This window comes from Phaseolus vulgaris, chromosome 3, assembly GCF_000499845.2.
Source record: "Phaseolus vulgaris cultivar G19833 chromosome 3, P. vulgaris v2.0, whole genome shotgun sequence".
NCBI classification, from domain to species: domain Eukaryota; kingdom Viridiplantae; phylum Streptophyta; class Magnoliopsida; order Fabales; family Fabaceae; genus Phaseolus; species Phaseolus vulgaris.
The window spans coordinates 976,224-988,608 of NC_023757.2; the positions used below are offsets into that span (position 1 = coordinate 976,224).

General features: G+C 30.9%; 2 protein-coding genes across 3 annotated transcripts; one reads left to right on the forward strand and one right to left on the reverse strand.

The window, feature by feature from the left end:
• Positions 1–1,951: 1,951 nt before the first annotated feature.
• On the forward strand, positions 1,952–5,049 carry LOC137806082 (protein VACUOLELESS GAMETOPHYTES). 2 transcript variants are annotated; one of them, XM_068606017.1, is made up of 3 exons: positions 1,952–2,608; positions 3,483–4,013; positions 4,655–5,049. In XM_068606017.1, exons 1-2 carry the CDS (start codon positions 2,203–2,205, stop codon positions 3,989–3,991), a joined length of 915 nt encoding a protein of 304 aa, XP_068462118.1. In that variant the 5' UTR covers positions 1,952–2,202; the 3' UTR covers positions 3,992–4,013; positions 4,655–5,049. The 2 variants fall into 2 exon arrangements, with proteins under 2 accessions (XP_068462118.1, XP_068462119.1); XM_068606018.1 differs by having other exon boundaries at positions 1,955–2,608; positions 3,483–4,017.
• A 933-nt stretch (positions 5,050–5,982) lies between these two features.
• Positions 5,983–9,794, reverse strand: LOC137806081 (putative pentatricopeptide repeat-containing protein At5g13230, mitochondrial). The gene is made up of 2 exons (XM_068606016.1): positions 9,320–9,794; positions 5,983–8,260 (listed from the first exon to the last, which is right to left on the reverse strand). The coding sequence occupies exons 1-2, from the start codon at positions 9,679–9,681 to the stop codon at positions 6,202–6,204; spliced, it is 2,421 nt and encodes an 806-aa protein (XP_068462117.1). The 5' UTR covers positions 9,682–9,794; the 3' UTR covers positions 5,983–6,201.
• Positions 9,795–12,385: the final 2,591 nt, after the last annotated feature.

The window sequence follows — 12,385 nt, forward strand, 5'->3', positions numbered from 1 at the left end:
GAATGAACTTTAAGTCTAACTCAACCTTATAAAATCAACTTATAAGATGAGATTTACACTTATATACTATGAGATGTCTTTATCTCTTGAAATAATTTTCAATGTATAATTTAAAACATATTTCTAAATAGTTAGAATCTTCAACACATCTTCTCACACCATCAAATATAAAAATAAGAAAGATCGAATAGCAAATAACATGAGAAATCCAAATAATTGTTGGGTATGAAGTTAAGACCAATTGGGTTGGACTGACTAGGCACCATGTTTAGTGAGTGGGCTTAATCATTGTGTCCCTTTTATAATATCTATTTAAAGAGATAATTGTACTTGTAATTGGTATGCAAAAGGATAGAATAAAAACTTAATAGTTGTCCGTGTGGATGTAGATTGCAGTTGGCGACCAAACCACGTTAAATCATGTGAGGTTTATTTTCTGCAGTTGATTCGTAATTATGTGTGTGCGTTTTCCCCATCAATAATTTAATTAAGATAGGTTATTAATAATTTTGATATCATCTTAAGATAATGAAATTTCAATCTAACTTAAACTCTCATAATTAACTTATAAAAGTAAACTTATAAAGTAAAATTCTCACTTTAGCAAAATGCCTAATTTTATCTCAAAATCAAACTACCCCTTGAATTGCTTGAAAGAAAACCTTGACTTTGGAGAAAGGGTATCAATTTTTTTCCTTACATTTCACCAACTTCGTAGAAATCTCAATTTATTGGCCCCACATCGAACAAAAACCCTATGTTCTAATGCTGGCTTCCCAAGAAACACATATATATGAGTTTATTTGCGTAAAATAATTTTACAAAAGCAATTAATCAAAAATCATTATCGATATGATTTATAATTGTTAAAACTATAAAAAAAATTACTTTGTGTGATGGTTTGTGATTAAATTTACATTATCAGTGTAAAGATTATTTTATGTTAAAAACATATTATTAGTTCAAAATTAATTAACAAACTGTGCTTGTTTAGAGAGACACTTAAACTGAACTTCCTCAAAACAGTTATTATTTTATTACGTATGGTGCATTGAAAAGGTGTTTATCATGTTTTAAAGATAATTAGTGTTATTGTTTAAGGATAATTCACAAAATAATAGAGATAGATATGATTCTCAAAATATTTTATAAAAAAAATGGCTTTAAATGAGGAAAGATGTACAATTTATTTATTTTATTTTTTGAATCGATCCAATGTCAGAAAATATACTATGAAAACCTAGTGCTTATTAAATAATAATGATGAATCTTTTATTTTTAATATCATATTTCAATTAAAAAAATCTTTAACGTGATTATTTAATTACACGATGTTAATTAACATTCTTAATAAATATAAACATTAGATAACACTTTTTTATATTTGAATTGAAATGGAATATAAAATAAATTATATAAGTATTTTTTTTTCTTAATTAAGAGTTGAATTCATTCTATCATAGACAAATTCATTTTTATTTTTTTAAAAAAAAAACTAAAAAAAAGACACATACATTACAAGAAAATTATTAAATAGAAATCAATCTTAAAGACCAACAATAATTAGTTATTATATTAAAAAAATTAGATATTATTTTAGAGATTAAAAACTTTATTGATATATAAATTAGTTTCTATTATTAATAAATGATTTCCAAATTAGTATTTAATTAGATACCTAGGTTTTGAATACCAACTTTAGGATCTAAATAATTGGTAGCTAAAACTTAGATAACTAATAGATATCAATTTAAAAATTATTTATCAATAATAAAAATTAATAATTTTTTAATAACTAAAATAATATTTAATTTAATCAATATAAAAGTAAATATTTTTTTTATCTAAGTAATTAATCATTTTATAGTAGTAGTGATAATATTACCAGAGATAAGCATTGGAAATAGAGAGAAGAAAGAGTACAAGTTACAGAGTAGCACAAGGTGGCACAAGCATCATGCACAAACAAAAAGGTTAATAGTGCTTCTTCATATGTCTCACACACATGCAAGATGCTTTGATGCATGGCATCTTCTTAATTTCAACAATTAGCTCTTTAGTTTTCCAAAGACATGAACAGTGCAACCACCTTTTTGCAGACAAATTTATATATATATATATATATATTCTGCAGAAGGTGTGGCCATTTGTTCTACACTAAATTGAAGAGAAGAGGGTTACTATATATTAATCCATAGATAGATGATGATGATGAAGAGTCTAAGGCAAGTGAAGAAAAGCAAAAGCTATAGGTTTGAAAAGTGTTCACCAACAATGGAACACCACCAATTCAAAGCCCCCAGTGAGCAATATTCCACAGGGTTTGTGAGCAAAAGGTCTCCTCCTCCACCTGTGGAGTTTCCAACCTCTCCACAGCTGATATTTGGGGAGGAGATTGTTCACTTCAGCCACCCTCAGCACCCTCTGTCAGTGGTGGATCTCCCTGATCTCTTCAACTGTGTAGGGTGCAAGGAGTATGGGTCTGGGAAGAGGTTTGTTTGCCAACAATGTGACTTTCAGATGCATGATTTCTGTGCCTTGGCTCCTACTGCTCTCAAGGCACATCCCTTTCACTCACAACACTCTCTCTTGTTCCACTCCAAACCAGGTTATCATCTTCTTCATCTCTCTCTCACTCTTCAATCATCATAACCTTGTTCAATCAAATATTATCAACCATGTATATGTATCAGAGATAATGTTACAGAAAGAACTGTGCTGAATATTATATGATTTTAATCTCTAGATATTTCTTTCTTACAATCCATTTAGTAATTGCTTCAAAAAACTGTTTCTTTTGATATATATGGATATTGATAAAGATTCCATTTGAAAACAGAATTTATAAAGTTTGGATAAATTTTTTCATAAAATTTGACATATATGATCACATTAGCAGGTAATAAAGACATCTCAAACAATTGGATGCCTCAAAAGTCCACTCATCATTTAAAAAAATCAAATAAATTTTTCACAACTTAAAATAAATTAACACATATTAAAAATAGACTTTTAATCTAACTCAACCTTATAACACTTTGTGAAATTTGCATCTACTTATAATATACTTATATATTATAAAAAGTTATAATCTATAATCGATATGAGATCCCCAACACACTTTCTTCATGTCGAGGTTACCAACTGGGTGTGACACTATATATTATACATAGTCCGATAACGAGTTGTCTGATAAGGTCAACAAACAATCGTTAGGATAGACTATACATATTAATAAGTAAACTTTAAACTTAACTTAACTTCATAAAATCACCAGCTTAAAAAATAAGATTTATATTTATTTATATACTTATATTTATTTATATACTATGAAATGTTCTAATTATAATTTATAATTTATTGAGATGTTGTAAATTGAATTAAAAATAAGATTTATTTGGAGAAAGTAAGAAAAATAAAATATTTTTATGAATTTGATAATAATTGGTGGAAAAATTGATTGCATGGGTAACGTGTTTCAGTAAAAAGTGGAATGGGAGGGAAAGTGAAGTGCGATGTGTGTGTGAAGCCGACGAAGGGCTTCGCCTTCCTCTGCACCGCCTGCGCCTTCCAGATGCATCCCTGCTGCGCCATGCTCAACACCGAGATCGACTTCCCTTCGCATCCCCACACTCTCAAGATCCTCCCAACAACCTCCTCCGCCGCCGTCGACCCCGCCTCCTTCGTCTGCGCCGAGTGCAAGAAGCGCAAGTCCGGCAAGGTCTACCGCTGCACCGTCTGCGACTACCACCTCCACGCCGCCTGCGCCAAGACCAAGATCAACGGCCTCCTCGCGAACGGCATCAAGCCGCCGCAGAAGCCGAGCGTGCTCGCCGCCGCCGCCCGCGTGGCCTCTCAGGTGGTGATCGAGTTCATCGGAGGACTGGTGGAGGGCATCGGAGAAAGCGTGGGGGACGTGCTTGTGCAGAACATTACGAAGGGAAACGCTGTTTCGCCCGCTAACGCTAGTCCCAAACCACGTTACAAATAATCACTTATTTCCCCTTCAAAAAGTTAGTACATATCATTCCCCTTCAACAACATTTTTCATTTCTTTTCTTATAATTATTTATCTACAAATTTGTTTAAATATCTTTTAAATTTCATCATACAAAACTTTTTTTGTTTAAGAATAACACTTTCGTAACATTCTATCTAAATTTTGCTTCTAGTATATAAGCATGAGTAAAATATACAAATATTTGAAATAGGAATTAATTCGACTTTTTAATCCATTTTATAGCAAAAAGAAATAGCATTAACGTCTTTAAAGAATATGGATAGGTTAACAACTATGTATCAAATTATAATTGAAAAAATATTTTTTTTCAAAATTAATTTTAAAATTGTATTGATCAAATTACAAATGTATTTGTTGAAATAGATATATTTGGTGTATTTTAAATATTTTTCTTATAAAAATGAGTTATATAGGAAAAATGTTATTTTAACATCTTTAAATTAAAATAAATTAGTTTACAACTGTGATTTCATCAATACAATTTTAAAATTATTCTAAATCAATACAATTTTAAAATTATTCTATTTACCGTTAATCTGATGCATAATTATCAATATATCATCACTTTTTCCATATACAGTAGGTTTCACTAACATTAACATCATTTGACATTTCTCTTACATACTGTTTCAGGGATGAATCTTTTTCAAGTTTCCTCTGACACGTTTGGGAAAGAAATAGGCACACAAGAAAATATTTATGCTACAATATTTGTTCTTCTAGAATGTGTCTCCCTCTTAAATGTAAGTGTGGAAAAAAGAGGATATATTCCTAATTTTCTAGATACATTCAATATGTAATAGGAAAAGAAGAATTGTATAGTATTGATTGTTGCAACTAGTGTTTTATATTGTTGATTCTGTGTATATTTTGTGGTTGGTTTGAGGAGGGGAGTTCTAAAAGGTGGCAGGCTAGTGTTTCATATGTAATAGGTTTTTTTTTCTGTAAATTTTGAAGTGATTGTTATATGTGTGTAAATTGTAATATTTCATATATAAATATTGCATTATTTGTCTTTTTTTATTGTATATTTATTATTCATTCTATAACATTAGTGACACTTTTTTTATAAAGGAAAAATCCTTTAAAGAGGTAGTCCTACCTTTACACAGATGATGCTTCACCTACTTAATAGCTTTTCTTAACCCCATCACCAAAATACTTTAATCAATACATAAGAACACAACTCATCACCACTCATTTGAAGAATACATGCTCACATGTCCTTGGACCATTCAGTGGTAGGATTCCCCTTTTGTGCAAATTGACCTTTCATGGAACTCTATATCTTCAAATACCTTCCATGCAAGAGTTGTCACTTTCATTGCAATCAGTTGCATATGACCAACATTCCTACTTCTATATCCACTATCCCTGTGAAGATTTAGATACTAAACTAACTCTATGTGTTATCCATTGTCACTTATTTTGTTGATCTTTTCTATGAACTAGGTCTAGCTAGTTGGTAAACAATTAAGTATTTTAAGCATGTAGATGGATGTTTTGTTTCTTGATTGTGTATAGGAAGAAGATTGGTTATTAAAAGAGGTAAAGCTCACTTTAATGTATTATAAGCATAATAATTAAAAAAACTTCAAAAAAATAATAATTATTATTTCCTATAAGTAAAAAAAAAATACTATAAAAAATATATATCATAGCAATTATAAACTCAAACTTGGATTTGGATTTGGACCCCAAAACAAACCAAACTAACTGTGTAAATGGTTTGAATCGGGTAATCAAATTTATTATTAAAATAAAAAGTTGATAGTAAAGTTTGAAGTGAACCAAATTGACTGTGAAAAAATAAACAGGTTTACGTGATCAGATGAATTAGATTAAGTCATGTTTTCAATTCATTATAATGTTATGCATTCACTCAAAGTTGTATATATTGTACTGAATTGCTTGCTTGAACTTGCACTAGTTTCATAATGAGAGACGCTACAAAAAAAATATCCTACTACAAGTTAAATGTAATAATTCTGCATAATGCAGAGAAGACAACAGCATGAAATCTAATTCAGCTCATTTGGTTACATCAAGTGTACCCATATATCTATATACAAATAGAATGTTACCTAAAAGATAAAACTATTATAAGAGATTTAAACTAATCTTGTCTAAGAAAAAAGATAAAATGAATCTTACTCAGAGATAAATGATGTATCTAATCACTACCAGTAGTCACCACAGGAGCAAATGCCATGCTGAAAATGATGGAACCGGTTTATGTCTCTGATAACAATTTCTCTCTGCACAATTTTTGATATAAACTTTATAACAGTGTGACAATCTACACAAATCCGAAGATTTTTAATGATACGAATAGAAGATGCAGGTGGAGTATGTATCAGTCCAAAAGCCAGTGCCAGTCTTTCACTGTGTGCCCACAAGAGACTTTGCTTTTCATCATCCTCCACATTAAGCAGAACAACACTGCAATCAGGAACATACCCTGCTTCCCTGCTTTTTTTGTTTAACCATTCAAGCATTGCATGTATTAGTTTAATGTCGGGATGAGAGGTGTCTCCTACAGTGAAATAGTGAACTACACCTTGGTTCTCAACCCAGCTTAATCCTGGTTCCTTTTTCACTTTTATCTTTTTCATGTTTTTTCTAACAGAAGCAACTCTGTCCCATCTCCTTTCTGTGGCATACATGTTTGACAGAAGTACATGAGTTGCATCATCATGGGGCTCCATCTCAAGTACGTGCTGTGCACAAACTTTACCTAGGTCAAGATTCTTATGGATAACACAAGCACCAAGTAGTGCACGCCACACCATAACACTAGGCTGAAATGGAATTTCTCCAATGAGGTTAATTGCTTCATCAAATTGGCCTAATCTTCCAAGAAGCCAAACCATGCAAGTATAATGTTCTATGCATGGTTCAATGCCATAGTCCTGTAACATTGACCTAAAATGAGTTCGTCCTTTGTCTAACAACCCTGCATTGCTACATGCAGAAAGAACACCAACAAAAGTGAGTTTATTTGGTTTACAATTGGTCTTTTGCATCATGTCAAATAAGTCTAGAGCCTCCATACTCAAGCCATGCATAGAATATCCACATATTATAGCATTCCATGAAACTTCATTTCGTTTATTCATCTTATCAAATGTTAGCCGAGCATCATCAATTCTACCACATTTAGCATACATGTCTATCAAAGAATTTGCAACTACATTATCATTGTTATACATGGTTTTGATGGTTAAGGAATGAATTTGACGCCCTGGCTCTAATGAAACTAAACTGGCAGAGGCACGCAGAACACTTGAGTAAGTCACTTCTGTTGGCTGTATATCATATCCAAGCATGTTTGAAAATAAATTTAATGCTTTCTCCCCATCCCCTAACTGAACATAACCAACAATTATAGTATTCCAAGTAACCTCGTTTTTCTCTACCGATCCAATGAATAACTTCACCGAGTTTTCAATTTCACCACACTTGGCGTAAACATCCATGAGGGCATTGGACACAAACACATTTGAGTCAATACCAACTTTCAGTACAGAAGAATGAATTTGCCTTCCCAAATTCAATGAAACCAGAGATGCACAAGCTTGCAGCACACTAGCAAAAGTAAAATTATTAGGGACAACAGATGATTGCCTCATTCTACAAAACAACTCCAAAGCCTCTCTACTCTTTTCACTTTGAGCATACCGCGCTATCATGAGACTCCATGGAATAAGATCATCTTTCGGCATTTCTTCGAAAAGTTGCTGTGCCTCGGCAATCTCTCCAGACTTGGCATACAGTTCAAGCAGTGCAGTGCCAACATAAAGATCCCTATCATAACACGCTTTCAAAGCACATCCATGAACGCTTTTCCCAACCTCAAAGGCTTCTAGACCAAGACAGGACTTGAGCGCAGCAGAAATGGAAAAATTGTTTGGTGGGTACCCCATAGTCCTCATCTGGCAGAAAAGTAGCAAGGCATCCTCATTGCAATAGTTCTCAGCATAGCAAGCTACCATTCCAGTCCAAGACACCATGTCCTTACAACAAATGCCATCAAAAACAGCACGTGCAGCATCAACATTTCCACAGACAGAATAGGCACTAAGTAGTGCAGTCCCAACATACGCATCAGAGTGATGACCAAGCTTATAAACATATGCATGCACACTCCAAGATGTATCAGTCAACTCCATTCTCACCAGCAACTTGAGTAGTGTCGTGAAAACAAACTGGTTCACCTCGTATCCTTCTCTGAACAACCTGTGTTCACCAATTGGATTGGATCAACTTCGAGGTGAAAAACCATCACATTCAATCACTTCAGTTTTCTTAATATCTAATTGGTTTAGTTTAAATTTAAATTTGATCCAATTCAATCCATAAAGCCATTTGGATTGCAAATATCAGGGTTTTTTGGGTGAACTAGGGTATCCCTCTGTCCAGAGCCAAGGACTGATACTTGAGATATTAAGACTCATTTAAGGGGTTAACCTCTCCCGACAAATGTTTTTCAATACACACATACCAGAGATCAAACCTGACTATAACTCTTTAAATGTATACTATTAAAATAAACTTATCCAGATTGATAATGATATTTATAGTCACACTCAAATAATTACTAAAAATTATCTATAATTAGATATACATTCATAAATAAATATAAATTGCGACGAAAATTTAAAAATGAAAACATGAATGATATAAACTCAGTAGTGATCCTGTTAGGCAACACAAATAACATAGATGAAAAAACATTTGAAACCCAATGCAGTACAAAAGAAAAGTTTCGGCTCTCGAACACAACACGGAAATACATATAATCTTTAAAATGTGAGACACGAGGACACGTATATATTATATAAATTATTAATTATATAAATTGACAATAAAGATTTATGTACACAAGTATGTTTCAGTTTTTTTTATAGCACAAAGATATTTTTCATGACTGGTTGACAAGAATTTGTTTCTTATCTTTATAATCATAATAAAAATTTATACAATAAATTTGATTTTTAAAAAAAATTAATGTATTTCTTCTTTTTAAAATTGTGTTAGAACCGTGTTAGAATTCTCAAAAATCTTATAAATATTTTTTGAATTGGACACTTACGTGTCTTATTGTGTCTTACAAGTGTTGGTGTCTGATAAGTGTGTCCAACACGGACACGTTATTTAATAGACGTGTCCAAGCCTTATGTCCTTTTTGTTTTATTGGATTGGTTCATGAAGAACCCAACCCAACTAGCAAGTAGCAAACTTCCTAACTTAACTTGTGACTGACTAAATAGGTGGTGGAATTGTGAAGAGGCATACCTGAGAAGCAAGTGAAGGGCGTGATGAAATTGGCCGGAACAGGAGAAGCCATGAGCCAAGGTGACGAAAGAGGCGGTGTTAATGAGGGGCATTTCGTCGAACAGTTTGGAGGCGTCATCGAAGGAGTGGAAGTGGACGTAGGTGTTGAGAAGAACGTTTTGGGCGAAGAGGTCCAAAGGGGCGCCTCGCTTGAGAATGTGGCAGTGGAGGCTCTTCCCTGAGTTGGGGTGGCGATTTCGGATAGCTTGTTGGAGCATGGTGGCGTAGGAATAGGAATCCAACGCATCTTGGTGATGGAAATGAGTGGAACAGAAGCGTCTTACAACCCTCAATAGCTTTGCATCATACACTGATCTGATCATCACAACTCTGTAACTTCTATGCTACCTCACTCCTCACCCTCCATTTCTCTTCTTCTTCACTTCTCGCGCCCAAAACAACCTTTCAATTTAAACCTTTTCATTTTTTACATAATAATGTGATGCTCAAAATAGAAAAATTGTCGTCATAGGTAATGAAATGTATGAAAATGTGAACATAAATAAATAAATAAAATTCTTCTAATAGTAAATAAATTATTATGGTTAAACAAAATATATATATATATATATATATATATATATTTTATTATACCATGAAAATTTGGAGTTCAAATGCCTAGACTATCTAGTGACTTTAAAAAAAAAAAATGTTAAGGTGGGTTAAAAATATTAATTTCGATTAGAAGTTATAAAACGTGAATTAACGCATCTTAATCATTCTGACAGGATAAGGCTCACTACAATAGTATAAATAAGAGAAAATCATCATAGTGAAAGATAATGTTATTTTGAATTCTGAACTTAATCACCAAAATTGACCTCACCTAACTTGAGCGTCGGAGTATCTTTGCAGGTACTCCACCCTCTCGGGCATTCAAAGTGAACAGTCGAAATTAGAAAAAAGATAAGAACAATTCGATAGGGGACATTCAATATTTGATAAGTTGTAAGAGTATATATAGAGAGAAAGAGAAATAGTTTATTTTGTCTTATTATTTTTAAGTTGATTTCTATATATGTTTAAAATTTTCAATTTTATTATTTTTTTAAATGTAACAATTTAATCTCTTATGTTAAATTGATAAAATTATCTTGTAAGAGAATAATGACGTGATAGGTGTATTGTTGAAATGTTATCTAAAATCATATAACACATTATTAATTTATTTGGTATATCCTTTATTTTTGAAGGATGTTTTGCAAATTTGACAAAAAGAACTAAATTTATATATTTTAAAAAAGTATCTAATTGAGAATTTTTAAAATGAACTTTTTTTTTTAATATTTCAACTTAAATTTTATGCAAGTTATCTTTAATACATTTTAATAGATCATATATCATCTAACATATTACAAAGATAGAATAAAAGGTTCTAATACACGATAACAACTTTACTAAATAGAACATATATTCTTGAAAATTGCTCCTTTATTTCTTCATATTCTTTGCATAATCAAAGTTTGCAACTTCATGCAAGTTATGTCTTACTACTGTCATAAGGCTATATATTTTTATTCATTTAAAGTTTAGGTTATTTCTTTCAATTTTTGTGGAGTTTGCAAAATGGTATTTAAAATTACTTTTTTATGTTCCACCATGAAAAAGAAAACTCACAATAATAAGGTTTGATTATTGGAGTATAAGAAAGAGAAGTTGTATATTTAAAAATGTGGACGAGTAGCTATGAAACCCACGTCTCTTAAATGGTGTTTTGTATTCAACATATGTATCGGATATCGACACTCGTCCGATACTTATAGAATACTTATCAGTTTTGTTGAATTTCTAACAATTCTAGCACAGTTATAACACAATTTAAAAAAAATATTTCTAAAAATTCAAATTTATTATACAAAATTTTATTATGATTATAAAAATAAGGAACAAATCATTTGAAACCAACCATAAAAAATATCTTTCTACTATAAAAAAACTGAAACATACTTGTATACATAAATTTTTATTATCAATTTATATAATTCATAGTTATATAATATATAAATCTATATTCCCATATATAATACATTCTAAAGATTATTCTAATACATTCTAAATAAAGATTCTATGTATCTTAATATTCGTGTTATATAAGTGTGTATTCTACATTGACTATTAGTTACAAATACTTAAGTGCTAAAAGACTTTGTTGGTCTGTAAAAAGTATGATTGAAATCATTTCCAAGGCCATTAATAGTTTTGTTCACTGTTTTTGGGTGTAAGACACAGTGCAACTGTGTTGAGAAAAAGCTGTTCACTAATGAACATGCCTGGTTCCACTGTCCAAATTGAAATCAGTTCCCTCTTATGGCATGTTTGGATGTGCATATATCTGCTATCCATGTCTTGACGTGAAATAATGTGAAACATGTGTAGCCTTAACACAACTCAGAAGCAATTCTCTGTTTTTCCCAACGCAGTGTTAGACGACTTTGAATAAATAAGGTCTAAAGTTACTGCGATCCATTCAATTACAACAGAACAAGTCTAAAGTCACCCATGACTCAAATATATAGCACCAAATTAAATGTTCATAACAACCTACTTTAACTAGTAAAACCTATGTATGAAAGTACAACACTGATACAATATACGGTGACTAATATTACACGAACACAAAATACATTTAATCTTAAAAATATAAATAAATATATTATATAATTATAAATTATATAAATTAATACATACACAAATATAATACGATATTACACGAACATAAAATACATATAATCTTTACACGAACATAAAATACATATAATCTTTAAAATGTCTTATTACACGAACATAAAATACATATAATCTTTAAAATATAAAATATGAAAATCTAAATATATATATTATATAATTAAATAAGTTAATAATAAAGATGTATATATATATACTATGTTTTAATTTTTTTTATAGTAAAAATATATTTTTGATGAGGATTTATTTTTTATTTTTGTAATTATAATAAAAATTTATATAATAAATTTAAATTTTAAAAAAATTAATGTATTTTTAAAAAAAAATCGTGTTATAACTATT